Source organism: Bradysia coprophila, unplaced genomic scaffold (genome assembly GCF_014529535.1).
Source record: "Bradysia coprophila strain Holo2 unplaced genomic scaffold, BU_Bcop_v1 contig_74, whole genome shotgun sequence".
Lineage (NCBI taxonomy): Eukaryota > Metazoa > Arthropoda > Insecta > Diptera > Sciaridae > Bradysia > Bradysia coprophila.
Window position 1 is genome coordinate 6,945 of NW_023503978.1, and position 24,501 is coordinate 31,445.

General features: G+C 34.6%; 4 protein-coding genes and 1 long non-coding RNA gene across 7 annotated transcripts; 4 read left to right on the forward strand and 1 right to left on the reverse strand.

Annotated features, from left to right (window-relative positions):
* The first annotated feature begins 609 nt into the window (after positions 1-609).
* On the forward strand, positions 610-3,978 carry LOC119084511. Of its 2 annotated transcripts, none has more exons than XM_037194526.1 (6): positions 610-786; positions 893-929; positions 1,049-1,116; positions 1,261-1,825; positions 1,903-1,968; positions 2,843-3,978. In XM_037194526.1, exons 1-6 carry the CDS (start codon positions 739-741, stop codon positions 3,859-3,861), a joined length of 1,803 nt encoding a protein of 600 aa, XP_037050421.1. In that variant the 5' UTR covers positions 610-738; the 3' UTR covers positions 3,862-3,978. The 2 variants fall into 2 exon arrangements, with proteins under 2 accessions (XP_037050421.1, XP_037050423.1); XM_037194528.1 differs by having other exon boundaries at positions 897-929.
* A 2,269-nt stretch (positions 3,979-6,247) lies between these two features.
* On the forward strand, positions 6,248-8,221 carry LOC119084512 (endoglucanase B-like). Its single transcript, XM_037194529.1, has 7 exons — positions 6,248-6,724; positions 6,812-7,221; positions 7,276-7,390; positions 7,457-7,650; positions 7,717-7,810; positions 7,884-7,947; positions 8,011-8,221. The coding sequence occupies exons 1-7, from the start codon at positions 6,427-6,429 to the stop codon at positions 8,120-8,122; spliced, it is 1,287 nt and encodes a 428-aa protein (XP_037050424.1). The 5' UTR covers positions 6,248-6,426; the 3' UTR covers positions 8,123-8,221.
* Positions 8,222-10,275: 2,054 nt separating this feature from the next.
* On the forward strand, positions 10,276-11,873 carry LOC119084513. Its single transcript, XM_037194530.1, has 4 exons — positions 10,276-10,655; positions 10,709-11,313; positions 11,366-11,516; positions 11,589-11,873. The coding sequence occupies exons 1-4, from the start codon at positions 10,355-10,357 to the stop codon at positions 11,804-11,806; spliced, it is 1,275 nt and encodes a 424-aa protein (XP_037050425.1). The 5' UTR covers positions 10,276-10,354; the 3' UTR covers positions 11,807-11,873.
* Positions 11,874-14,506: 2,633 nt separating this feature from the next.
* LOC119084514 lies at positions 14,507-15,431 on the reverse strand. Of its 2 annotated transcripts, XR_005089075.1 has the most exons (3): positions 15,320-15,431; positions 15,156-15,235; positions 14,507-15,094 (listed from the first exon to the last, which is right to left on the reverse strand). It is a non-coding gene; the product is annotated as an uncharacterized LOC119084514 (long non-coding RNA). The 2 variants fall into 2 exon arrangements; XR_005089074.1 differs by having other exon boundaries at positions 15,156-15,431.
* A 6,222-nt stretch (positions 15,432-21,653) lies between these two features.
* LOC119084510 (double-stranded RNA-specific editase Adar-like) lies at positions 21,654-24,110 on the forward strand. The gene is made up of 7 exons (XM_037194525.1): positions 21,654-21,841; positions 21,914-22,600; positions 22,668-22,927; positions 22,997-23,135; positions 23,199-23,259; positions 23,314-23,382; positions 23,444-24,110. The coding sequence occupies exons 2-7, from the start codon at positions 21,924-21,926 to the stop codon at positions 23,900-23,902; spliced, it is 1,665 nt and encodes a 554-aa protein (XP_037050420.1). The 5' UTR covers positions 21,654-21,841; positions 21,914-21,923; the 3' UTR covers positions 23,903-24,110.
* Positions 24,111-24,501: the final 391 nt, after the last annotated feature.

Below are 24,501 nucleotides of genomic sequence, written 5' to 3' on the forward strand. Positions count from 1 at the left end.
TGTATATAATTGTTTCAAGTGACAAGTTGAAGACATTCAACTTGAAGTGTACAGGAGACGGGAGAAGTGTACTCCTCAATTACTCAAAAAAAAAAGTTTCCAAAGACATTTAAACAACTGAAGGTAATGCAAATCAGCCAAAAAAACACTGATCATTCAGGTGAATATATTTTTTAATGTTGCACACAAGTCATATTCGCAACACATGCCAACATTCAATATACTAACTTACGCAGTTTCAACATAACAAATCTTATATTCACCCGAAACTTGGGCTCCGTATTTTTTGTGATACGCTGAGGGTACGCACTACCTTCAGTGTTTATTTACTTCGGTTTCCATTTGGTATCTAACTATTTTTTTTCACTCGTATGTTCCTATTTGTACTAGATGAAGAAATTTAAATTAGTTTATTTACAGAATGAGAAATTCTATGTAGAGTTCTCTCATATGTAACTAAAAAAAAGTGTAAACTTTTCATTCAATTGTTTTGAGAAACTTAATTTGCGTAACGAATCGAATTCCGTTGACTATGCATAGTATTATTACTACGAAAAGTAAAGTCTTACTACTATATTCGCGTTTACAATTCAGTCGCTAAACTTCCTTTTGTCTGAAAGCAACTGAATAAAACACTTTGGATACATTATTATTTTCCTCTCGGAGCACTACAACAGTTTCAAACATTACAAACTTGCTTTTTAATCTGAAATAAAAGTCGTATAAAACTCAAGATTTATGATGATTAACAAAAAAAATTGCAGCTTGATTGTGTTATTAGTTTTGGTAGGTTGAATTTCAATTTATTGCAATTTTCAATTAAAGTTTTATGCACAAGATATTTAAAATAATAAAGCACTTAATGAATAAAATCAAAATTAAAATGTCTTAGGTAGCTTTTGCAAGGAGTTCAGAATCTATTTTTTCACGTAAGTCTGCTGGTCGTATATATATAACAAATCATTTATGTCGATCAGTTGCAGAAATTTAAAAATAAATTTAATATTTTCGTTCAAATTCATTATTGCTTCCATTGGTTTCACTTAAGGATTGACTAAAAGATCAACTGACGATGGAGCGTGTGAACACACAACTACAGAATTTTGTTTTAAAATTGTAAGTAAGAAGTGTTAGATGTGTTAGATGTCTCATTTAAAGAATTTGCGTATCATCCGAAAAAGAATTCTGATCTCTGACCCTTTTTTGGATCTATTTGATGACTCAATCCATTCAATTATTCAAACCATTCCCAATTTTTAGATAAATGACGATAAAGGATTATTACAACGATTTCATCCAGACGTTTCACATCAGATACGAAATCATTACAAAAATGCCACAGCGAATTGCAAAGTTCTGTTATGTGCGATGACCATGTATGCTGTAATCGTTGAAGGCGAGAAATACTTTCCCAATTTACCTTTCATCAACGACGAAGCATTCATAAATGTAATCAAAGACAGTAGTTTAGCTGATTGCATCGATAATAAGAATAATTACAACACCGACGACAGTCATACGAGACATACTGAAGAAATATATACAGCAACCACTGCAACCATCGATGATAAATCATATACCACTGATAGCTCCAGTAACATAGACTTCAATCAATTCGCAACTGCTACTACACAACAGGATACTCAATCGATTAAATCAAATGAAATTGATGGTTCATTGAATGAATCCAAACACGAACCGAGAAAGGGAATCATTGATATTCTTTACACAAATGAGAATTACACGAATGCAGCGAAATATGTGAACGAGCTGACTGATACGGAAAGAGTTGAAAATAATCCAGCGATAGAAAATGTTGCTGTTGGTAAGATGTTTTTTTTAGAGGAAATGTGATATCAGATATCGATAACAAAAAATCAAAAAAATAATTAATTTGAACAGTTAACCTGGATGAATTAGGAACAGATGCAACGGATTCGACACCACCGCATTATACCTCCGCCGCCGGTGAGTGAAATATACCAACAGTTCTCTTCCCTAAGTATAAAACATTTTCTATTTCGAAAAAGAGCAATGTGTAGTCCGATACGAATGCAGATGTGATGTCTGCACTGACTGTCGTAATTTTCAAAGTGAAAAATTTCACGAAGGAAGGGTTTCTTTGCATATAAAACAACAGTCACAAAAAATTCACCTGGGCATTCGATGTAATCCATTTACATCACTAATCAGTTACTCTCCTTTTTTTGTCTTTAAAATTGATTAACACTAAGGAGCTGCTACAGCATTGCACAGAATAAATTACTTGACCGCAATATTATATTACGCAGCAATAGCTATATGAAAGCCTCGTTCCATTGATTTTACTTTTCTAAAAGCTTTTGAATTTTCCAGTTAATGTTGTTTTTTCCTTATATACTTCTATATCGACACTTTCAAGTTTATGCATTTATCTCCTACATACAAAACCATCCATTAAATTAGCAATACCAATTTGTACATCGCAATACTTTATTTTACAAATTGATTGATGAAACCCGATCTGAAATCCAATTTTGTTAATCTTAAAACGGAAAACATATTACCGAACAAATGTAAAACCGGATAAAGCTTGCATGGTTTGTAACTATGTGAGCAAAATACTTTTCCAAGAAAAAAAAAAGTTCTACCACTTCAACTGAACTGAAAAAAATTCATTTGAACAACTGAAAATAAAGTAATTTTGTCCGTACTCACACGAAAATAAAATCCTTACAAATCGAATGTGGGGACACCTTTGGTATGAATTGATTGTATTAACGATTGTGAATTCATAGAAAGAAGGATATTGAAGTTCGTACCTCATCACTTTTAACGATTCGTTTTCTGATTATTTTCACAGGCGAGAATGAACGGTTCGATCTAGATGTTGCGAACAGAATATTAGGTATCAGAGAAACTACACGCACAGCAAACGAAGACACTGTTTCGACATCACAATTTGTTTTTGATTCATCTCTCATCACTTCAACGTCCATTCCGATTGATTCAATTGATGCAGAACAGTCGGTAACAAGTACAGTATCTGACCTAAGCAATAATGACATTACAGTCGATGAAACTAAACGAATTCTGACTTTCGAATCGTCAACAATGCCAACAACGACAAACACATCCGCATTATCACAAGTCGGAAATATAATTTTTCAGCTACTAGGTGAAGAGGGATACAACTCATTTTCATGTAATTTAACCACAGCCGACGAAGATTACACCAGCTATGTCGGAGACAACACTATGTATCGCAGAACCAATAAATTGCATCAATCAAATCCATCACTGGACAAAAATGCTTTTCAAGCATCTGATAGCGAGTCGCTTCCCGAAATTCCTGCAGATCTTCGTAATGACGACAAAATCAAGTTTTTACTCCTTGAGTTTCGTATTTTCGAATTGTGTAATTTTACTGGCGAGCACCACGACAATCAGATCGAGAATGTTTCGAAAAAATTAGCGTTATGCTCGAATGAAATTTCTAAACTTAAGATACATGTGCATGGTAAGACCGAAACCATTTTGGAGCAATATTCGAAAGATCTAATCGAAGCTGCAAAAAAATTCAACGGCATGCAAGAATCCAGGATGAAAATAATTAAAATTATTAACTTAAAGGACTATTTGTCGTCGACAATTAAAGACACCGATATTCCAAAGGATATGAAAGGCAATTTTCACGACCTGAAAGAATTCCTGTTGGTGGAATTGAGAAACGAAGACTTATCCACATTTCATCCAGACTCGAATCAGAAAGACACTTTTATGATCCAATTGTTTGACTATTTGATACAATCGAAAATTGTGGATAACAAAAAGAAGAAATTGTTGGAAATGTTTCGAAAATTTATACGAATTGTTTCTTAACTCTGTAGTGATAAGATTATGAGTTAAAAAAACAAGTGTAACGGAACTATAATGTTGGGAAACTGTAAAAGTTGGAAATTTTGTTAATTGTATTCTGTAGCACATTTGAATAAATTATTTCTGCCATTTAAATTTGCATCTATAATCCTAGCAAGATAGTAAAATGATCTTGATGCAACCTAATGAAACACTTGCAACAGGTTAGGCGGACCTGAAGCTCAGATTATCCGAATCTGAAGTTTAAAAAAATGCCCGCACTGAATTTACCTGATATCCTGAAAATCAGTAAAAATTCAGGTAAATCAGGTCAGATATCTGGGATTTTTTCAGATTCAAATATTGTCAGGTCAACCTGAAAATCAGGTTCAGATCAAGAGATATCTGTTCAGATTCGTACACTTAATGAAGCACGCGGAACCAGATTCTAAACCATATCAAACCTTAAATGTGTTTAAGAATTAAAAAGTAAATTTGAAAAATTAAGCTATAGCTCGTTGAACTCGTAACGTAATAGTGATAAGAACATGGCATATTTTTGGGTAACGTTCCCCCATATCTTCTTGTATTTTCCCACTTTACACTAGATTTTCCCATATTTTCCTTAACATGTTACAGACGGCAAGCATATATTATTATCGGGTCTTTACTTCCATCGACCAAAGAAGTATTTTTAATCGGTTGATTTCAAATCTTGTACTTCAATTTTTTTAACATGCATTGTACCACAGCACAGATGAGCCGTATGTGACAGGTTTATTTAGAAAAAATGTTTTGGGAAAAATTGGAAAATGTAGGCGATTCGGAAAAAATATAGAAAAATGATTTTCAAAAAATTGTCCTTGGATAAGGGATGTATCCGCCCAACATAAGTAATATCTAGTTTCACACCGTCTGCGTCTGAATACCGTCAAAAATAGTGTCTATTATGTGAAAAACATCATCGTCCATTATGGCTTTACCACTTGCTTCTAGCTTCCTATTTTATCCTAGCAAAAAGCCCTAAAACCTCGGGTGTTTCCCAGAATTACATACATTACACGGAGCATTACATATTGTTTTGATTTGATTCAAATTTTTATCAAAAAAAAAATTTATAAGAAAACTCAATAACTCCTGATATTTTATTTTCAACATTACCCACTTCTCATATATTCAGAAGTACCTATCCAAGAAGGTAGCGTACACTGCAACGTGTAACATTTTCAAAAACGATATCACAATAAACTACAGAGTTTCGTTCTCGATATATATTGGATTGTTTGTAGTAACAACGCCGAGTTTTCTTTTTTTCCATACTTTTTTTATTCTTTTCACATAATATAAAGAAGTCTCGCTATAATGTTCCTACACATTTATATTTTTACACTTCTGCTGCTACAACAGCTTTTGAACTGTACATATATGTCTAGCGGTATAGGATCAATATTCAAATTTAAATTTGAACCATTTTTATCAGAAATGACATGACAAAATATAATAATTTTGCATTTTTATTTGCCTTCGATTTGCCAATATTTTATATGTATATGTGTGCCATGTATCTACATCTACAAGTAATACAGCCGAAAATATATTGTTTAGAATGACTCACGACGGTATACGAGTTTATAAGAGGTGCAATGTGTAAGACGTTTGTCCTAAACGAAAAACAGTAATTTAGGGATTGAGATTTTGAAACTGAATCACAGAATTTTTTGTGTGGCATGTTTTGTTCCACCCTTAAAACCTTGAAATTTCGAAACAGTGATAATACAGTAACCTTTTACAGATTGCATAGCATCTGTTATAATTTCGTATTGCATCTCTTTTGGAACAAACATTCACTAATTTCAATGTCGAAAGATAAAACAATTATGTTGCGTCAAGGCAAAATCTGTAAAAAGCTGAATTATCTTCTATTATCGACTTTGACAAGCTCTAGCTAAAGTCGTCTTAAGGTGAAGTACACAAGTGAATTGAAAGATTTTATTTCAGTCTGCTGAAAATACTTATCTGATATAATCAATTAACAGATTTAATAACTGTATTACTGAGGGAAACATGTAACATTAGCGAATCATAAGAAAATTGAAATTCGAATATTTTAAATAGAGTCGGCAGTAAAATTTCAGTTGAATTTGGTTCAGATGTTTTTCAGCTGATCCACACATACAATCAAAACTGTTTATAAACATGCGGTTGAAGCTGCCGTAGAAACCGTATAAAGACGTGTAAACAATTTTTATTGTTTGAGTTTGTGTGAAAACAGCTAAAGCAAATTCATGCTGAAATTTCACTGCCTGTGACTGTACGAATAATATTGTTGTACAAAATACAGTTCCACTAGCACAAGGTACCCAAGTACGTAAGGAATTTCCATTAATCATTTTTATCAAATGTTTAAAAAATTTGACAAAATGAAAAAAAAAAAAACCGTGACGAAAAAATTGCGAGCATGACCTTTCAAACACGCGCCGTCTGTATCTCTTTAGCTTTAGCTGAATTTACTCTTATCATGGTAAATTCAACAAATTTGGCATTAACCGAAAAACATTTCAATGCGTTTAGAAACTGAAGTATCGCAAGATGGATCTGTGCTCTGTTGTGAATACTTTATTAATTACATCGTCAATTTCCCCACGAATAGATTGGGATTCAAATAATTCGGCAATTTTGTGCGCTTTTAGTGGAAATGATCTAACTAATTCTCTAACAAAGTCGACAGATTGTGGACCTCTTTGTGTGTCGACTCCAGATTGCACACACTACACTTGGACCGATTTTAACAGCGGAACTTGCTGGATGAAAAGGAATAAAGTGTCGAAAACAGATGCAATATTCAAACATGATCAAAATGCTGTGTGCGGAATTGTTGATAACTCTGGTATGAAAATATTTTTTTTAGATTTCTTTTAATTCATAGAATTGTACCAAAGAAAACCATTCAATTCGCAACGCAATATATTGGCAGATATCCGGATTCAATGGGATAATAAGAATTCAGCGCTCCGGTGTGCTTTTAGTGGAAATGATCTAACAAATGCTTTAACGAAACGAGAAGATTGTCATCTTCTTTGCGCATTTACTCCTGACTGTACACACTACACTTGGACTGATTTTAATAGTGGAACGTGTTGGATGAAAAGGAATGTCGTATCTAAAAGTGAAGCAATTGTTAAACTAGACCAAAATGCAATTTGTGGAGTGATTTCGTCAGGAACAATTTCTAATTTAGAGTCAAAGTTTATCGCTCAAGACTTATCAGAATCGACTACCGATTTCGAGTCTTCATTTTGGATATCTGATCCATCAATTAACTCAACAATTGAAAGGGATGTTTCACAAAGCGGTCGGTCTACACGTTATTGGGATTGCTGCAAGGTAAAATGAAAATTTAAATTAGAATTCGAACTCAAAAAATTCATATTTTTATAGCCGTCATGCTCCTGGAATGGAAAGGCTTCCGTTACCAGTCCCGTTAATTCATGTAATCGAGACGGCTTTAACGTAATTGACAAAAATACACGAAATGGATGTGAGAATGGTGGAAGTAATGAATATTCGTTCTTTTTTCAATATCCATTTTCATGGTTTTTACTTATACAATTATAAAAAGATGCATTCACGTGCAACAATAATATTCCATGGGCAATAAACGATAACTTGGCGTATGGTTTCGCAGCGGCAAATATTAAAGGTCAATCGGAAGCTGATTGGTGTTGTCAATGTTACGAACTAACATTTACTTCCGGTCCAGTGAATGGGAAAAAAATGATTGTACAAGTCACAAACACTGGTGGAGATTTAGGAGTCAGTATTCGTCTTTGCCGAAGCAAAAAAGTCTTCCATTTTTAACTGTAATTCCTCTCTCTACAGGAAAATCATTTTGACTTGCAAATGCCAGGTGGTGGAGTTGGCATTTTTAATGGATGCTCATCGCAATGGGGTGCTCCAGATGGTGGATGGGGTGGTTAGTCACGATTATGATAGTTATTATTGAAACTTTCATCTTCTTCCGTTCATAAAAATTGCGATGTTTTCAGATCGATACGGAGGAGTTCACAGTTTACAAGAATGTGATCAACTGCCGTCACAGATTAGACAAGGGTATGTCGACCAAATACATGTCAATATTTACCATTGTTTTATATATTTGTTTGGTATCAAAAGGTGTAAGTGGCGTTTTGAATGGTTCAAAGGGGCTGATAATCCAAGTTTCAATTTTAATGCGGTTGCATGTCCTAACGAACTTACTTCCAAGACAGGTTGTGCAAGACGGTGAATGTAATTAATAAACGGAAAAACAAAGGACAAATGCTGCCCGTATCATGGGAACATTTGAAATTTTTTATATTTTATCAAACGACGTTTAATTTTAATTTTATAAACGCTTTTTATGTCAATCAATACGGAATATTTGTTATAATAAAAAAACGAGCCATCAGAACAGTCGGAGCGTTTGCTGCGACTGAGCCCCGTACAAACCCGTATATCTATTGCGTACGTGACCCTAGTGCGTCTGGCACCCTACTTTGACCGTAAGCCTATGCGCCGGTTAAAGTTGTTAAAGTAAAATTATTATGTAATGTGTACATCTTAGAAATTGCGCATAGCGCAATTACGAAGCCCCGTACGACGTTCCTTTCAAATAAAACAAAAATTTCAAATAGCCCTAAAATTTTAATTTATTGAGTATAAATACACATAGGGCCTAGTATCGGCCTCAGTCCGAGGATCCAATTTTTTTTTTCAACTACATTCTATTCGGCCTTTGATTATCTTCCAAATGAAACAAAAAATACGAAAAAAGGATGATATTTGCTCGAGTTATATGTAAAATACACATAGGGCCCTAGTAGCGGCCTTAGTCCGAGGACCCAAATTTAATTTTTTTTCAATAACATTCTATTCGGCCTTTGATTACCTTCCAAATGAAACAAAAATTACGAAAAACGGATCAAATTTGCTCGAGTTATATGTAAAATACACATAGGGCCCTAGTAGCGGCCTTAGTCCAAGGACCCAAATTTAATTTTTTTTTTTCAACAACATTCTATTCGGTGTTCGATTATCTTTCAAATGAAACAAAAATTACGAAAAACTGATGAAATTTACTCGAGTTGTATGTAAAATACGCATAGGGCCCTAGTAGCGGCCTTAGTCCGAGGACCCAAATTTAATTTTTTTTCAACAACATTCTATTCGGTGTTCGATTATCTTTCAAATGAAGCAAAAATTACGAAAAACGGATGAAATTTACTCGAGTTGTATGTAAAATACGCATAGGGCCCTAGTAGCGGCCTTAGTCCGAGGACCCAAATTTAATTTTTTTTTCAACAACATTCTATTCGGCCTTTGATTACCTTCCAAATGACACAAAAATTACGAAAAACGAATGAAATTTACTCGAAATGTAAAATACACATAGGGCCCTAGTAGTGGCCTTAGTCCAAGGACCCAAATTTAATTTTTTTTTCAACAACTTTCTATTTGGCGTTCGATTACCTTCCAAATGAAACAAAAATTACGAAAAACGGATTAAATTTACTTGAGTTCTATGTAAAATACACATAGGGCCCTAGTAGCTTTTCACTTCTAAGGCCCTAACTCACGGTCCACTCACCCGATTTTAAAAAACTTTTTTTTCCTGGATTGGCATTGACAATACCTATCATTTGCCGTGTCATTTACATTTCCATCGTTTATTTTGCCATAAATGTCACCAAAAGACCTTAAATCACTTAGGTGGCCCTAATTCACGAAGGGCCGACCCGAATATGCCCATCTTCGAACTTAGCCTCACTATTTTGACTATCTTTCAGGGAAAAAAAAAATTTGAAATCGGATTTGATTTACTCAAGATATCGACGTGACGGACAGACGGACAGACAGACAGACGGCCCAAATTTTTATTGCGGATTCGTCATCTATGAACATAGGCAAACACTTTGCCCTTACCGTCTGCTTCGAATTCCATCAATTACACACGGCATCGTAATCCTATAAGCCCCTTCGTACTTCGTACGGGGCTAAAAACATTTTACAAATTAACATTCCAAATCAATAAAATCTTTTTGATATATCATTGGCTGCATTCTTATTAGTTATTGCTTCTCGTTAGTCTATAAGACACTATTATCATTGTCTATTTCCAATTTTGGTAGCGTTTCAGAGCGAATAAGCGGAGTTTTGGCTCTATTTTACTTTAAATGTAAGTCTTTATAAAAACTCGCTGCTGTCTATAACATTTACCTTCATGGATCAGCAATATTATAGTTCTCAACATCTTTCATAACAGGAATTATCTTTTGTTAACTACGTTACACAAGAACGTTTGTACATAAATTCGCACTGATAACCCTACACGATAGCGGAGGTTAAAAGCAACGTTATCGAGGTGGAATTACCAAAAAATGCTGGTAAACAAAAATAATCTTTACATTTTTCTCACAAAGAAAGTGACTGGCAATAGAGCAACAACTGAATACATACCGCAAAATTGATCTGATCTGAGATGCATTCGGTCTTAACTACTACTACATTATTGATGACGACAACATTTCCAACAATTCAAATCGAATGGAATGCTGACAATTCGTCTCGATGGTGCGCTTTCAGTGGAAATGATTTATCTAGTGCTCTAACGAAGGCCGAAGACTGCCAAGACCTCTGTACATCGACTTATGGTTGCACACACTATACTTGGACCGATTATAATTCCGGAACGTGTTTTATGAAAACGAATAAGGTGTCGAAGACAGAGGCTTTTCTCAAACTCGATCAGAATTCTTTGTGTGGCATCATTAGTGATTCAGGTATGCTGATCTGTTCTTAATTATCATTTAAACCAAACCTACTTCCCTAACAGACGATCAGTTAGTCGACTGGAATGGAAGCGATTCAGCTCGTTGGTGTGCTTTCAGTGGAAATGATTTAACGAATGCTCAATCGAAATCAGAAGACTGTGCCAACATGTGTGCGTCCACACAGAAATGTACGCACTTCACTTGGACTGATTTTAACAGTGGTACCTGCTGGATGAAAACCAACAAAGTGTTGAAAAGCGAAGCCTTTCCAAAGAATGATCAAAATGCAGTTTGTGGAGTTGTCGGCTTATCAGGGGGACGTTCAATAACGTTTCTGAATCGATGTAATTATCCCATTTGGATAAATCCTTTTCCGTCTTTGGGAAATGGAATCCAACGACTAGAACAGAATGCACGAACAACGTACAATGTTCCTGATTCTGGATGGAGAGGTCGTGTTTGGCCGAAAACTGGTTGCGACAACAATGGTCAAAACTGTGCCGTCGGTCAATCTATACCTCCATGTCCTAGTACAGGGTGTCAACCACCAGCTGAAACAAAAGTTGAATTTTTTTATCCAGCTACGAACGATCGAAATGCTGTTTGGTATGATATCAGTTTAGTTGATGGTTACTCTTTGCCTATGGAAATCATTCCCGATAAGCAGGTTCAGGCTATTGCTTTCGTAAGGTTCAATTATTGTCTATTTTCCGTAATAGGAAGGATCATGCATCACCACTAATTGTGCGATGAAATTGGATTCATGTCCTTCAAATGAAAATTTAGTTGGTGATTTGAGGGTAATTCGAAATGATCGTGTTGTACAGTGTTTAGCACCTTGTAAAAAATGGAACTTCCCACCGCCATACGGTAGGTTAATTGTTTTTTTAAGTGACTAAATTTTTGTGAATTTAGCCTTAATCTACTTAATCGCTGGTCAAGGTATGGGTAAATCAGAACGAATTGATCCGGGATTGCATCTGTGTTGTCCTACACCACCCATCAGTCCTCATGAGTGTACGGCAGGCGTTGTTACTCAAACTCAATACGTAAATTTAATACACCGTGACTGTCCAACTGCATATAGCTATGCGTATGATGATGAAGGAGGTCTGCATAACTGTCCGAATCCAACTAATTTTAATGTTAACATTTGCTAAACAACAGCGTATTCATTGTCACTAACTTTTCTTAATTACAAAGCAGCGATAATAATTACAATCTTGATGGTGTTGTTTTAATAAAGGTTTTCAATTCATTTGTACTCTGCTCTTTTTCAACTACTCGGTATAACTAGTACATCACTGTTTGTTTGGCATTTTTTTGTTTCGACGTGTTGGATATATCCTCATCTTCGGCTCGAGTTACAAATTTATCACACGTCAAAACGAAAAATTTCGAAGCAAAACTGTAAATCGATTTTCATGCTTTGCGGCCAAAAAATGCGAAAAACTCGAGAAGTGCTTTTTGCAGTTTCCGTACTAAGTTTCCTTATGATGTAAAGACTTAAAGAATCATAATAAGGTCGTTAAGTTTCAATCCTTCCTAACTTAGGGAAAAGAAATAAATAATCACACAATGCCGACTCTATTAAGTCATAGCACTTCAGGCATGAGTGGTACTCTAAATAGAGTACTGAAACTAAGAGTGTATCGAACAATTTTTTGCACTGTAAAAAAATTTGGAACAAATCTTCATACAAAATAGTATTCTATTTGGAAGCTTTCATTAGAAGCAATTTTGCTTGCAGTGCATTGATTAAGTTGAAAATTTCTCATTTAGGCGCTAGAAAAATTGAACGATAGTATTATTACATCGACCTGATTAATTGACAGTTTCGGTGATAATCATTACTACATTGTCAATTTTCTACCGGCAAAATTTAGAGTTTTTTTTATACATTTTAATTTATAGTAAATCTATCTGATTTACCAGACCGCAACGCAGCACATCTCTTCAAGAGCCTATAACAAACATTTATGTTTGTTATTGTTATTGATTGATTTCACACTGTGTGCAATGAGTGAACGGGGAAATTTCCATTTTCGAAATTGTCATGAACAGCAAATAGAATCGAGGAATAAAAAAAAAAATACAAAAAAAGGAACTAATGAAAAATCACGGAAATATGTTTAATTTGAAAATATACATAAAGTTTGTTCACTATCATTGTTTAACATGCACCGCTAGAGACTGTGGCAACAACAAAAATCGATGGAGCGAAAGGTGCTTAGTGATTCGTTACATTTTTTTCATTGTTGCAGGACACTCAGATTCATTGAGACTTGTGGGTAGCAGCAAGTTGTTTTAAGCATATTGAATGTGTTCTACGCGAAAGAATCAAAGTTAAATACGACGATAACTTGATCGAGGGGAAACTACTTTGAAAAACGCGGTACCATGACTTTGCGACTTTGTATGAAGCTGTGGGTCAAGCTGGGACAGAGACTTTATGTATATTTTTATAGTGACATTTCTGGGCCCTGTACCATGACTTTTCGAGCAGTTGTCTCCTTAACCTTGATGCCTTAATTATTGATAAAAAATTGTAAATTATAAAGTCTTGGAACTTTGTATTCCAAGCAGAATATAAAAGGGATTCTAATCGAAACCTTAAATATTTTGCTAGTGAGGTATCAGTGTACTCCAGTTAATATAGGAGATTAAACACAAATTTGCAAACGTCTTACATTTGCGGATAATAATATTTCTGGAGATAAAAAAAATGAATTTTGATAGTAATTTAATGAGACTTGTAGATAGTAAATCTACGTGATGGAGATCAGAACAATTAAAAGTGGAGATAAAATTTCAGAAACGGAGATGTGATCAGAGATAAAAATTCCAAAATCGAAGATAATAAGTGGAGATAAAAACAATTGAAAGTGGTGATGGAAATTTAATGAACGGAGATACAGCCAAGGACAGTCAAAAAAGTGTATTTTTACGTATAGAATAAAAATGAACTTTTTTGACTGTCCCAGGCTGTATAGTACAATTGCTAAAAGTTTCCTATGTGTAGAATGAGCACCAGCTGAATATCACCAGCTGGTGTACAAACAAAACCACTTTATATTGTAAAACATTCAAAGACAGTACATTTCTACGTCAACGTCATCTATGCGCGCACATATCACATATGAATGAAGTAAACACATTGCGAAGAATGTGCTTCGATTGTTTATCATACAATAAGTGTGTGTTAGTAGATCCAGCTGGTGATATTCAGCTGGTGCTCATTCTGCACATAGGAAACTTTTAACAATTGTAACTCCGTTTTCAAACAAATCATCTCCATTTTATATAAAGACCGAATCTAAGTTTTTTGTTATTTTATCTCAAGTTTTAGTTTGGTAATGATTAATCTCGCGCTGGAGTTATTCACAATGACTCACAAAATGACCTTTTCCTTATATAAGATGTGACATTTTGTGCATAATTGTGAATTACTCCAGCGCGAAATTCCCAGCAGCTTGGTGACCCCAATTTAACATTTAGGATTAAGTGCAATAAAAAATGTGTTTGCGTCAAATTATTATTAACAAATAAGACCGTATTCTAAATCTGGAAATGTTCATGCGAAATCTTTTTTCACTCAAAAAATATGTTTTGGAATTCAATGAATTTTTTTATTCACGGTTAAATGGAAGGAACATTTTGATATCAAATTGCAAAATTTTAACTTGCAGATGGTCGGTATGGTGACATTACAGAACACGATGATAGGAAACTAAATGAATCATTAAATACTTACTACTATCTTGCTCTGTAATAATTTTTCACCTAGAAGTTAAAGCAGGAAATTGCACTGGTCTACTAAATGCATTTGTATACGTGATACAAACAATACAAACAAAAAATTTAAAATCCTCGGAATATAATTTCTATTCTTGTAAACATAAAAACATTCGTTTTACAACGCATTTAGTAGACCAGTTCAATAATCTACTATATCTTTGTTAATAAACGTTTAAAATTTATTTGGCATGTTTAGCTATTAATAATATGATCGGCCGTATTAGCCAACAGGTTGATTTGACTCTATGTCCATACGTTTATCGCCGCCACCTTCATAGATGCCATCGTCTCTTATATGCCATCGGCCAGTTAGACCTCCCCAATTCGCAACGTATACATCCCACCCGTATCTTCGGCCATACCAATCCATTGTGCACCAAAATTGAGTGGTAGGTGTCCAACCGAAACTCCAGCCTAAACTTTCACCTGGTGCTAGCCATATGCCCTCTTTGCCACCTATGCGATCATTTTTTGATGCACACCACAAATGAGCGTGATGACGACCATGGTTCTCAATTACAACCGAACATCTTCGAGTTCGATCTATTATACTGATTATAGCTCCTAATACGTACTGTATGGCTCCAAATATAACCAAAGGCGGTGTCATGATAACGCGCAAACATACGTAATACACGAAAATTAGGTACCTGTTCCGTTGGCACTAATTAGTTGACATTGAAGAGTTAATATAAGCAAATTCACACAAACCAGACAATAGTAGACCAAAATCAAGATTGGTATTTATTTCAATCAGAGGGTAATGAGTCTCAATCTCAATCAGATTGAATCTGTAAGATGAGGAGATTTTATAAATTTATGATAGAATCTATGGATTGGTTTCCTTGGTTTCCAATTTAAAAAAAGCAACAAACTGTTCAATGAAGAACCTGCAATCTGATTTCTTTGAGTAACTGACTGTAACTAAAACATTTGATGTACTTTTTCGTAAACGTTTTGCACACAATAATTTAATATAATTGTCATCCTCCTCCGCAAAAACACAATACTAACGAACAATTTTTATGTAGCCGAGTGCTTGGGCTCATGTCTCTAAGAAACAACCTTCTTATCTTTTCCCGAAACCTTATAGTACTTTCTTTCTCGCGATTTTTATTGATATGATGAGCTCATTACGATTGTTCGTCATTTATTTATTTAGTGTGGATTAGATCATTGTATGTCGTCCAACGTCGATAAAAATACTAGGAAAAGCATCTTATTGTTGATATTGTAACGGAAGCCGTAGATTATGATGTTTTTGGATATTTAAGAAATAGTCTTTCACATTGGCTGAATGAGTGTTTCATGTGACCAATTTCATTGTGTAACATAGTACGAACCAACTAAAAAAATGAGCGTGGAAGTTGCAATCCACGCCATTAGTCGTATAAATTTATACGTCATCGTCAGTGAGAGCTTTTTCCTCCTTTGTTACGATCTGTCAGTTTTTCTATTTTGCGATTTAGTATGGAAATGAAATAGTTATTTACGTATCTGTTGTGGACGGTATATTTTAGGCAATTTCGCGAGTTGTAGCCCGAACGAAGTGAGGGCGGCAAGCGAAAGTGCCTAAAATAAACCGTCCACAACAGATGCGTATACAACTTTTCATGCCGAGGGCCCAAATTACGAGAAAAATTCCGTAATTTTTGCCCAAGGCATGAAAACTAAAATTGAGATATCTTTGCTGTTTTAAGTGGTTTTTCATATTTTTTTGAACCAAAATGTTTAAAATGTGTTTAGAATCGATTGGCATTAAGGCCAGTTCATACTCGCATACATTTTTGCGATATATGCGACCATGAACTGGCCTTAACCGATTGTGTGAAAATATTTTGTCTATTTTATTATTTTGTTAATGTCAATCGATTCCAAACACACTTTAAAACATTTTGGTCCGAAAAAATATGAAAAACCACTTAAAACAGCAAAGATATCTCAATTTTAGTTTTCATTTCCATACTAAATCGCAAAATAGAAAAACTGACAGATCATAACAAAGGAGAAAAAAGCTCTCTCTGACGTATAAATTTATACGACTAATGGCGTGGATTGTCAGTACCGCAAAAATCAGCGATGGCCTTCGAGACGGTATTTTGAGATACGAAATTTAAAAATCGAAATACAAATCAAAAAAGGAACAGAAGACCGTGTTGCCGACCTGCCGACAGCGTCCATCATTAACGGTCCTGTGAAGTAGTGCTCAAATCCACAATCTATAGAAACAATACGTGGTGGCAGACGTCAAGATCAGCTGAAAACTTAATATTGAAATGACGAGTTGCTTCCATCGGACATGACTATCGAAATGAGATGAAGTGCTAATCAAAGCCGTCGTGCTCAAATGTAAATTTTTTATTTTGAATTTGTTTGTGAAAAAATTATGATTTTGTAGATCAGGTAACTCGGACCAGGATACGCGAAAGTGACCCGATGGATCTAAACTTTCTAGCACGCTCACTAGACTTCCCTTCCAAGCGTTATAAGAGTATTTGTGATATAAATATTATCGCCAAAAATGGTCATTGTTAAAATGACTTTGAGGATATTCGTATTTCTCTTGATATTTGACAAAAAATCTCGAAAAAAATCGATTAGTCCTATGATCAGAAATTCCTGGTACTTTTTTCCGATCATCATACTTATCTGTATTAGTCTAATTTACTTTCAATTCCTTACAATGTATTAATGTATTTACAGTCAATTACTGATAATTCCATCAATTTCACGTATTTCCAGTCAATTCCTCATAATTCCATCAATTTCACGTATTTCCAGTCAATTCCAGTCATTTCCTTTTAATTCCATCAATTTTACGTATTCCCAGTTAATTCCGGTCAATCCTTAATAACTCCATCAATTTTTTGTATTTCCACCAATTACAATTATTTACCGTAGTATCCGAGAAGCTGCAACATAGCTGTTCCAAATTTTAGTTTCGCCGAAAGCGTTTCAAAATAATCTGTTCATTACAAAATGCTCCTTTAACTTTGATTTTAGTCTCTATGAGACAGTTATTTATAGTGAGTCACCAACTATTTCCTACAAAAAAATATGTCGCAATGGATTTGAATAATAACGGAAAATATAGTGGAATTATTTCGAAAATTCGTGGAATTGTAGAAATTTATTGGAATTATAGAAATTGAATGGCGAATCCGGCAAGTATAGGTGTTAATCCGGTAATTGAAGTAATAAAAGGAATTGAAAGCAATTAAAAGGAATTAGTAATTGATTTGCCACCATTTCGGCCAGTCGGTTACCCCTCGATGTATTTTTGATGCGAATTACGAAAAAAAACCTTGAATAAAAGAGATGTTCCTCGGTGGAACATTCGATGATTTCACAGGTTGGTGAAATACTTGTTAGTATCAGAAGGATTCCATTGGTCCAAATAAAAATTTCTAAAGACTGACCAAGTTTCAGTTTTTCTTTTCTTATTAATTCCTGTTCTCATAATTGTGCCATTTTCAATGCAATGGGAGAGACATTAATAAACCAAAAAAGGAATAACTTGGAAAGATACATGGCACATAGAGGGGTAACATTTTCTGGTTGTTAAATGCACATAAATTTCACCATATAAGAATAATGCACACCATCTATACGTATATCGTAAAATGCTCTAATATTAAAATAGATTTGTTTAGCTCCATGCCCAAAACACTATTGCCAAAAGGAAATGCATAACTGTAATAGCTTTCAATACTCACATCAATGGATGAAGCTTTTAGGATAAGCATCCATAAACATTTGTACCAGTTTATACATACATATATAAGTATAAATGAAGCAGAATAATAATACTCATAAAAAATAAATGATCCCTGGCTTCAACTAGAGTCACGTGGAAAATTTTGCATCACGTGATTATTGCACGAGAGTTTGTTCATTGAGTGTGGATATACGAAGCAGTTTAATACAAATAATAAAAATAATATTTATACCGATAAATACACTCGATAAATAGAAGGAAAACAAATATGAAATAATAATGATAAAATAAGGTTTTATTTCGAGAACGCTGTACGTTATATCGTCTGTGACGACTGAATGCAGAAAACTCATGCTATTTTCGATTATATATAGATATATACTATTGCCAACATCCAACAATAAATAAATGTTAGGAAATATTTTAGTTACATGTAGCTAAACAACAATTTTGTAATATTTTTATTACAATTGCTACAAAAACTAGAATCAAAGAAACAGTTGCTGCTATTCTGGTACATTTATGGGATATTTATCGAAAATGGTTCGAAATAAAGTATGGTGTCGACTGAGTCAGACATAACTGCCCTCATGGCTGTACTTCTATTTGGTAGAAACGATTTAAACATTATTTTGAGTCCGGTTGTTATAGCAGGAGAATGTTTATAATTTACTTGCAACGTTATCTCACAATTTTTTATCCAATTTAAACGGCGAATATTTCGTTAAATCTAGTACTTCTGTTTGTTGATTTGAATTGTTTTACTTAATTTGTCATAATTTATTCATTTTTAAGGGAATATTATCTGGAGGTAATCGTTTTTTATCATCGCTGTCGACAACAGTCGTTTTAGAACGATTAAAAACTACAAATATCCCGAAACGTTTCAGTCATATTTGTTGAATTTTCAAGTTAAATTGATTTTATATTATGTTATTCTCGACGGGAAAGTTCACTAGCAATGTAGCTTAAGTGGTCTCGTCCCTTTCGGTGTATAATTGGTTTCCGAAGCGTTTACGGTTAAAATTCCAAAAATGTGTAGCCGTCTTACATTAAACATTTACCCCCAAACAACAGGTATGGGTTGGGTATATAATACTTCGAAGCAATATTTAAAGTTATACAAAAAGACAAAAGACGGGTTCATCAAGGCATTTCATTATAAAATTTTTCATCAAAAACTTTTCTCTTTTATCTTTTTATGTTAAATATTTCCGGTTCCGCTGACCCCACGTGCAATATACAACGTTTATAACACCACAGCTATTTGACACACATAATAGATTTAACCAGTGAATATTGTTGTACGTAAAATCGAGAAAAATATAAGTTTTAAATGGAAAGTGTGGAGAAAAATAAAAAAAGTAACGACAATTTTTTGTCATGGAGAACGGTACACCCGTTATTAACAATATTAAATTTTGCTAGAATGAATGCTTGTCGCTCGTTTAGTCGTTTCAAATGCAATTTTACTTCTCAAGTAACTGCTTCATATTCACTTTATTAGCTTCCATTGTCATAAAAGACATTTTTAGTTGAGTCAGGAAAAACCATTCAATAAACCGCGTTTTAATTTGAAAACATGCCGTTGTATACAAGTCTTTTGTTTTATATTTGCCTTTTCGTCTTTGTTGTCGTTGATTTTTCTTCCTTTTTTATCTTCAACATTTAGCTGCCGGTGTTTTTGTATTCAAGTGAGTTGATGGAAACACTTTTTACGACAGAGAAGTTGGTTCGGGATAAAAACGACCGGATAGAGAAACAAAGAAAATTTATTTTACTGGAAAATGTTTTATCGTGATTTTTGAATTGTGTACACATAAAAATGGTTTGAAAACAGGTAGTTATGTCATTATTTATGGTGTTGATGGTGTGTTTCAAAAATTAAGTGTAAAAAGCGGAATGGAATGGATATAAATACAAAAATTATAGCCAGGTCGAGATGTTGTTCAGACTCGTGCAAAGTACGTAGTCTCATTCTTTTGTTGTTAATTTAATGTCGTAAAATATGTCGCGTGGCATAATAAGAGATATTTTAGCTAAAGAGGGACGACAGAGGAAATGACTGAATGAAGATTTTTCCGTTGTAATTTAAGAGAGTAGATACGATACGAAGGCTTTTTTTGGCTAACAGAATTACAATTGACACCGACTTATCCAGTAGATTTTATTGAAGGAGGTATTGAAGAGAAGAAACAGAGGCTTGTAGACGAGGAGCCTTATCACTTGAACCACGTTGTTACACTATCAAAGCATCACAGCAGCATTTGAAATACATCATTCCACTATTTCAATAAATCGACAACGCTGGTGTGGATTCAAAACAAAAATTGAAACGAAGTTTTACTTTCCGTCACTGAGTTGGTAAATAGATGGGAAATTCCAGCGTAAGTCATGTTACCAAAGCAAATGTCTCTTTTTGATGTACGAATACGCACCAAAGAAGATGCGAAAAAACATACCGTAAGTCATGTTACCAAATGTGACTATGCATGTTGTAGAGCGCCATCGCTACAATACAATGGGGATGTTGTGAGAGTGAAAGATAAAAATTTCTGTCACAAAATACGTGGATTTACCCAGATATTTTCTCCACCCAAAAGGCCATGCGAAAATGATATTTTGTCCGATAACAGTTCGAGGGAGAAAATCTGGGTTTCAATGAGATAAATGATGGAAATGTTGCTAGGTGTGAAAAGTTTGCTGATCCGAGACGAAGTAACGCCGTTTTTTCTTATTTTTGGAGCATTACAATTACTATGAACAATGTTCATATGGGCTTTTGAGTTTGCTAACGATAACAACGACAAAAATAATGACAAGCTCTGGGTAATGTGGTTCTTTACATAGTAAAATGCATGTTTAAAAAAATTTAAGTTCAAGATTTGAAATCATCCGATTAAAAATACTTTGATCGATGGAGGTAATATACCCGATAATGCTCGTGGTCATATGCTTGCCGTCTGTAACAGGTTAAAAACGGAGCTCTTGGAAAAATTTTGTTATTAAAACGAAAGTAAGGATACACAAGGTGCTTAAAGTGTTTCAACTAAACATGGTGTAAAATGCATTCAGATATAAGATGTTGCGGATTAGTTGAACATCATATTAGAGTTAGTGGTTTGTCGATGCACTCCACTAATCTGAATACATCATATCATATGATCGCCTAGTCGGTTGGCCTGTAGAGGCGCCACATTTTTTTTATAGTACTTCAATTTCACTGTACTATTTTTTTGTGTAACAACTTCACATCGATTCATTCCCATTAAATGTCACTGCAGTGAAGTTTGTTCATGAAAAAATAATTCAGTGACAGCAGTCTTTTTATGAAGAAAAGTACTAAATTGTAATAGATTTTACCCTTAGTTTCTAAAGTCCATTCTCCTGTTTCACATCCTTGGGTAAGAGTTCGTAGAGACACAGACACCAATACATGACACTGGCTGGCATTTTGTTTATTTCTCTATCACCATATGTGCTATCATATGTCTTTTGTTTTTTTTAGCCGTCGCAATAATTCGTAATTTTGATGATTAGTTAGGTTAGGCATTTTGTGGAGAGCATTGACTCGTGTCCCTGTTTTGTGTGTGCATAAAGTGACGATCTTAAAATTCGGAATTAACCAGAAAAACACCGATTTTTAAGTGAATTTGTTGAAAATAAATTTCCAGAAGACGTGAGTAACTGTTTACAGTTTACATAAAAAAAATTCGAGTAAACGATTTCAATCAATTGATTTCAATCATAGACACGTCAAGATGAACTTCCTACAAAGAGTACAAGGATTATTTCAGTCAACTAATTATAATATGGATCCTGCTCAGAATCCGTATTTTGATCCATATAATAATACTCCAGGATATTACCAAGGAAATGGCGATACCTTTCATGAAAATCCACTTCAATGGAACGGTCAGCCACAAATGATTCCAAATTATCAGCTTTCTGATACGAATGAAAATTATCACAACGTTAGTTTCGACCAATTTCAATTTCTTGGCGAAAACTACTATACATCTTTCGATGAAAATGATCAAGGCTCGAACCATAAACGAGCACTCGAATATTACGATGACGATGACATGAACTTTGTTCCGAATGCAGCTAAAAGGCAAAGATTATCTGAACCGAGCATTCAATACGCTATGAAAAAGTCCAGTGATTATGCCAACCCCATGAGGAAGGCATTGGATTTATTGTTTGAGTCAGAGATAACTGCTGATGGATGGGAAAAAATCGACAATCGAATCAAGTACCACATTTCAATTCGAGGTGTAACTTACTACCAATGGGGTAGTTCAGTTGAAATAACAAAAGAAAGTGCTGCTGAAACAGCTCTTAAAAGTCTTGCTGGCTTCAAACTTCAACAAATATCTTGGCCGCCCCAATTATTACCATTTCGGCTGGAACAACCTTTTGCCGATTCAATTGAAATGTTTGTTAAAACCGATGATTTTACGTGGAATTTGAAATGACGAACAATTTTTTCTCATCTTAAATAGACTTGTAAGAAGCAAGTTCAATGAACTTATGAGAAACAATGTTCAATACAAAGCCCACAAAGTGCTTTCTGGAATCGTAATGACTAATGGAATGTCGGTTAATGATGCTACGGTGGTCGCTGTTGGTACTGGAACGAAATGCTTTGCAGATAAACTTAAAGACAAAAATGGCAGAGTTTTGCATGACATGCACGCAGAGGTGTTGGTTAGACGAAGCTTCGTTCGTTTCTTATACCGAGAACTCCTATCGATGTTAGAAAGTAAGTTCGATCTCTGAAACACAATCTATTTTCTATTCCATATCTTGCTTCCCATTCCTATGCTTTCAGTGAAACCATCGATATTTGTTTTGAGTGGGAAAGAGATTCAATTGAAAGCAGAAGTGAAATTTCATTTGTACGTGAACACGATACCTTGTGGTGATGCTAGAGTGTTCAGCTTAAAAGGATGTGCTCAGCTGAAAAAAATGTTGGCGATCTCATTCAATCCCATTTTAAATTAATCGATTTCATATTACCATTTTCCATGTAGGGCTAGACAGGGAACACTGCGGACGAAAAAAATTGGTGGGACGGATAACCTTTCCGAGACCGTAAATTATTTTCAATGACCGAACTGGAAACGAAAATAAGAACTTTATTTCCAGAACGCTCAACGGATAAAATCGATGTCATGCTCAGACAAAATGGCCCGATGGAACATACTTGGCTTACAGGTAAACTAGTAAATACTGACCTCATTTAAAATCTGATTCGATAATGATGTTGATGTTATAGGGTGCAGCTCTATCCAAATACATCAAACCGATTTACTTAGAATCGATCGTCCTGGGCAGCAGTTATGTGCCATTCCACTTACATCGAGCTATGTTCGGACGGTTGGAAAAGTCGCCGGTAGCAAATCTAAATTCAACCGATGGATATCGACTGAACACTCCAAAATTCGAATCCACATTCGTGATGGAAATTTCGAATTTTGCTTCGTGTGAAGATTATGGCGTTTGTTGGAGCATGGGACGAGGCGCAGAGATAATCGATCTGAATACTGGGTTGAAGAAGAACGGCAAGGCGTCACAAGTGTCACGGAGTGCATTCAGGTATATGTTCCATGACATCGATGAAAAGCTAACCGATTGGTCGGCCGAAGGGATTGAGAAATATAATGAGGTGAAGAAAATGTTTTACGACGCTCTTAAAGCACAAAATTTTGGTGCCTGGGACACCAAGTTAAACTGAGATTAAGTTCGTGTATGATCTAAGTACACAATTCACAAGTTCTATTCCCATGTATTAGAATAGTTTTGAATACTTTTTTTTCATTATTTTAAATGTTTTCGAATATTGTAACAAACACATTGGTTTCGTCTTTGTGCAGACATTTTTCCATTCCTTAATTTACTATAAATCGACTGATTGAAAGACACATAAAATACTTTTGAACAAATTTAATTTTTTTCAGTGCACTCCTACCCTTTCCCACAAACGAAAACGTATTCGAAGCTTGAATTTTATTGTTGCCTTGCGACACAGCAAATCGTATAGTACTCGTACAGTACATACAAGTTTTCCAAGTGTACATGGTTAACGGTTCTAATTTCATTGAAGTCGTTACCACGTATGAGTCCGAAAACGGGACGAATCTGGAAAATATTGATCGCTGGCGTCCATCAACCAATTCGACAAAGTACGAACAGTTATCATTTGCAAAACATTCAATTTCTTTCAGTTCTATCGATTTTGTTACTTGGAAACGCATAGCAAAATTTTTGTTTCCTGGAGTGCAATCGTAGCCTTGTGGCTCGAACAGATACTCTTTGACTAACTTCCATTCTCGC